This window comes from Myotis davidii, unplaced genomic scaffold (assembly GCF_000327345.1).
Source record: "Myotis davidii unplaced genomic scaffold, ASM32734v1 scaffold327, whole genome shotgun sequence".
NCBI lineage: Eukaryota > Metazoa > Chordata > Mammalia > Chiroptera > Vespertilionidae > Myotis > Myotis davidii.
Genome location: NW_006298628.1, coordinates 6,022,123 through 6,026,423, shown reverse-complemented (window position 1 = coordinate 6,026,423; position 4,301 = coordinate 6,022,123). Strand labels below are relative to the sequence as shown.

Below are 4,301 nucleotides of genomic sequence, written 5' to 3'. Positions count from 1 at the left end.
CTACCCGGTCTTTCTTGAAAAGTGGCCACATTTTTTCTCAGCATAAAATATTTAACAGAAGGAAACCTGGAAACCATCTGTATTTTCTTTTCACTGAAAAAGAAATAACCCCAAAGATCTCCGTGACGCTATGCAAATACTGTAAACATCTTAGTTAAAACTAGAAGCAACTTCTCCAACTCTCTACTAAGAATTAATTTCATAAGCGACACTTAATTTATCTAAATTAGGAGGAAAATATATGTAATCAATAAGCATCTATTCTAATTTCCTGTCGTCGACAATTTTAACACTGAAAGAGTGCTCAAAGGGTAAACAGATGAGTAAACAGCCAATTCCTAAAACAGTAATAAGGCAAAGTTACCGAGATACCATCCATCTTTAAAAGTCTAACACAACTGCCCTATCTGGTTTGGCTCAGTGAATAGAGCGTTGACCTACAGGCTGAAGGGTCCTGGGTTCCATTCTGGTCAAGGGCACATGCCCAGGTTATGGGCTTGATCCTCAGTAGGAATATATATATATATACAGTCATTCATAAAAATGAGAACAGAGATTTCCTTCAGGAAGTAAAACCTGAGGAAGAGTAAGATTTCAACATTTGGAGAAGAATGATGATACAAATCGAAAAGAGTGGAGGAACAGAAACCCAAAGGGTAGGGTGTCCACACTAGAATAAGTCCTAACTACTAATAATAATCTGATAATAATCTGACATGAATATGGGTAGAAAACAGGCTGCAGCCTGAGCCTGTCCTAGTTGTGGTGAACATAATGGTTGGAACCATGATTGGCCTTAAATGATGGGCTCAAGAATTTATTCTACAGTCCTTGCCAGATAGCTGTGTTGGTTAGAGCATCATCCAATATGCCAAGGTTGTGGGATTGATACCCAGTCAGGGCACATGCAAGAATCAATCAATGAATGGGTGGAACAACAAATTGATGTTTCTCTCTCTCTCTCACTCTCAAGAGACACCATGGAAGCTAATAATTCAGAAAAGAAATATGATCACAGACACACTTTTAGGAAGAATATTCTGGAAGCCATAGAAGTGATGGTTTGTAACAGAAATTAGAAGTACAGAAACTTTTTTTAAAGTATATTTTATTGATTTTTTACAGAGAGGAAGGGAGAGGGATAGAGAGTTAGAAACATTGATGAGAGAGAAACATTGATCAGCTGCTTCCTGCACACTCCCTACTGGGTATGTGCCCGCAACCAAGGTACATGGCCTTGACTGGAATCAAACCTGGGACCCTTGAGTCCTCAGGCTGACGCTCTATCCACTGAGCCAAACCGGTCAGGGCAGTACAGAAACCTTTAGGAAGGCATTACAGTAGTTTAGAAGAAAAAGTCTAAGAGAGTCAGATGTACTTATAACTTTCTCTTCTCCTGAATGTTGTATTTTAGTACTTGTACTAAGCCACCCCAGGTTTTTAAATGCTTGTATTCATCCATTGGTATAGTTAACAAGTCTCCTTTTATTGTTGCTTTATACCTATTGGCTATCTTTTTAAAAATATTTATTTTTATTTTTATTGCTTTCAGAGAGGAAGGGAGAGGAGAGAGAGATATAGAAACATTAATGATGAGAGAGAACCATTGAGTGCACAAGAGTGCCTCCTGCACACCCCATACTGGGGATCATGCCAGCAACCTAGACATGTGCCCAGAATGGGAATCGAACCGTGACCTCCTGGTTCATAGGTCAGATGATCAACCACTGAGCCACACTGGCTGGGGATTCCTATTAGATATCAATTTCAATTTTTACCTATGATTATTGCTTATATATCATTCTGAATTTTATCTCCCAAAATGATATACACTACTTTTTTCCTTTTCTATATTTAAAATGCTCTCCATATTAGATCCTAGCTTTATCTAGTGAGGTCTCATTCATTGAGCACCATTCATGATCCTCCGGGCCGAAGGAATGTGGCTCAGTCATCAAGAGAAAATATCAATGCAGATCCACTGATTTCAGCTTGGTTTTCAGGGTTGGAGTGGAAGTTAGGAATATCTCCAAGATGAGCCATCTTAATTTGGAGCATCTATTGATGTTCAGAGTGGTTAATATGCTTTGTTTTCCTTTTTAGATCACCCTTTTCTGTGTGGCCATAATTATGGTGGCATTCCATGGATATAGTTTACTGTTTTTCATCAACTTTTTAGTACCACAGACCACAGTAGTTGGCTGTATGCTCATATCTTTATATGTAAGTAATGCCATCATCTGCTCCAGTGTCCTGGAACACACAACCAATGGTGAAAGCTTTGCTTAGGGCTGGGACTCTGCAACATGTTCAGTATGTATGAAATTTGAAGACTTCTACTTCATGCTTCCAACTGAATCTCTCTCCAGATAGGACAATGTGCTCCAGCTGAACTGTAATAGAATAGTTGACCCTAGTTGATGGGTGGGGAGGAAGAATATGGGTGGGGAGAAATAAAGCAGCCTTTATACTCAATCTGGGCTCTATACAATCTTGGGCATGCTCAGCTCTAGAAGGGGGGAAATTAAATATCTCTAATCTTAGGGATTTCAGGATTCTAGAGAAGCTCTCAATCCTCTTTTCTAGCTGACTGATACCTACACTTCTACCTATGGAAGGAAGGTACAGTATGTGAGTTAAAAGATATCCGTGGGGAAGAGAAAGGAAGGAAAGGGGACTTATGAAAAGGGCGGTAAGCACCAGCAGGTGTGTGAAGGTCTGTGTGATAAAGGTTAAATTTTGCCTCTCTCTCAATGTTTGGGGAGGCTAGCACAACAGACCCCAAGATTCTCTCACCAGGTGATGAATAACTGCTCAATCCTATTGCTTCAAATAAAAGCACAATGGCTCATAAACCTTGGGAGGAAGGAAGACAGCTCCTCACTACACATTGTGGAATGGACCCTTAGCCAGTACTCTTCAGGGGGTATGCCAGTAGGGTTATTCACATGGGCCAATTCACTTTATATGGCAAAAACTCACCAAACGAAAATTTTCATGTTTAACCATTGTCTTTGTTTTTGCAGTTTTTCCTGTATTCTGAATATGATGGAGAGTCCTTTATGATATTCCTAATTGTAAGAACACATTCTTCTTTAAAATTTATCATGTATTTTATTAACTAAGCTATTTTAATCCTGTAAACATGGCAGAACTTTTTATTAGTGTGGATATATAGGTATTTATAGCCCATAGAGATAAAATATTTGTAAAAATAGAATATTTTTTATAAAAATCAACTAACCAGATAATATGCTTCCCAATTTTTAAGGACACTGTATAACTATTAGAGGAAATTATTTAAAGTAATGGTATCACACAGTTATATTTGTTACCTATATTTCTGTAAACAAGATTAAGAGTAAATTTACTAGTTTCACAGTCTGACAAATAGATTATTGGGAATTGGTAATGTTTCTGCCAAATGCATCTTTATAGAAGTCCAATTATTCCTAACTCACTTTTCATGTGAAATGGTTTTCTTTTAATGTTTCTAGTTATGCACCTCTTTATTCCTAGACTTTCCTTCAACTTATCTCAAACAGACCTAAAACATTGAATATTAAAGACCCTGTCTGACACTGTGCAGTGGAACACTAGGGAAAGTTATCTGGCTCATTCAGTTTAAATAGCACTTAATGTGAATAGATTGACAGTGATGATGGAATGCTGTCGGTCCAGAATGGAAGAACAGAATGATCAATAGGTCAAAGACAGCAGTAGCTCTTCTCCTGTGGTTGTGAGAAGTCCAACTGGTGGACCATAGACTGGTTCAGTTATTCATGGCACTTCAAAGCTGAGACTGTTCCCATTTCAATGATGCAACCATAAGCATCTTATTCCCCATCAGTTTCATTGATAACTCTTACAGATAGTTGCACGGGAGACTTCCAAGACACAAGAAGACTTTTAAGACGTCTTTTAAGATCAGTATGGGAGATTTAGGTTGAAGGAAGAGATGCTAGAAGGAAGAGAGTATGAGGGACAGAGTTGGAATGGAGGAAAATTAGTGAATCTGACACATATTCCAAAGAAATGCCTAACCTTAATAGGAGATCAAGCATCCTATTTGTATTTGGATTGGGGGTGGAGATTTCACTAGATTGAAGAGAGATTATGATGGGTTATTAATTACCCAGTCTACTCAAGTATAAGATTTAAAGAATGCAGTGTTTTTGATACGAGGATAAAAAACCAAAATCAATTATTAATGCATGGTTTGCAGAATTTCTCCAAGAAGCGGTGATGTACACCAAAATCCAGAGGAGCCTGAGAGGGAGGATGAAGATGTAGATGGAAAG

The 4,301-nt window shown here is 38.2% G+C and overlaps 1 protein-coding gene across 1 annotated transcript in view; it reads left to right on the top strand.

The window, feature by feature from the left end:
* The window catches only part of LOC102766972 (ATP-binding cassette sub-family A member 8-like), a 47,901-nt gene that overhangs the window by 32,478 nt on the left and 11,122 nt on the right, over positions 1–4,301 (top strand). The window contains 4 exon segments of the mRNA XM_015570806.1: positions 2,104–2,223; positions 3,027–3,077; positions 3,520–3,573; positions 4,212–4,301. The exon segment at positions 4,212–4,301 is cut by the window's right edge and continues 21 nt beyond it. Coding sequence (XP_015426292.1) covers positions 2,104–2,223; positions 3,027–3,077; positions 3,520–3,573; positions 4,212–4,301 — 315 coding nt within the window.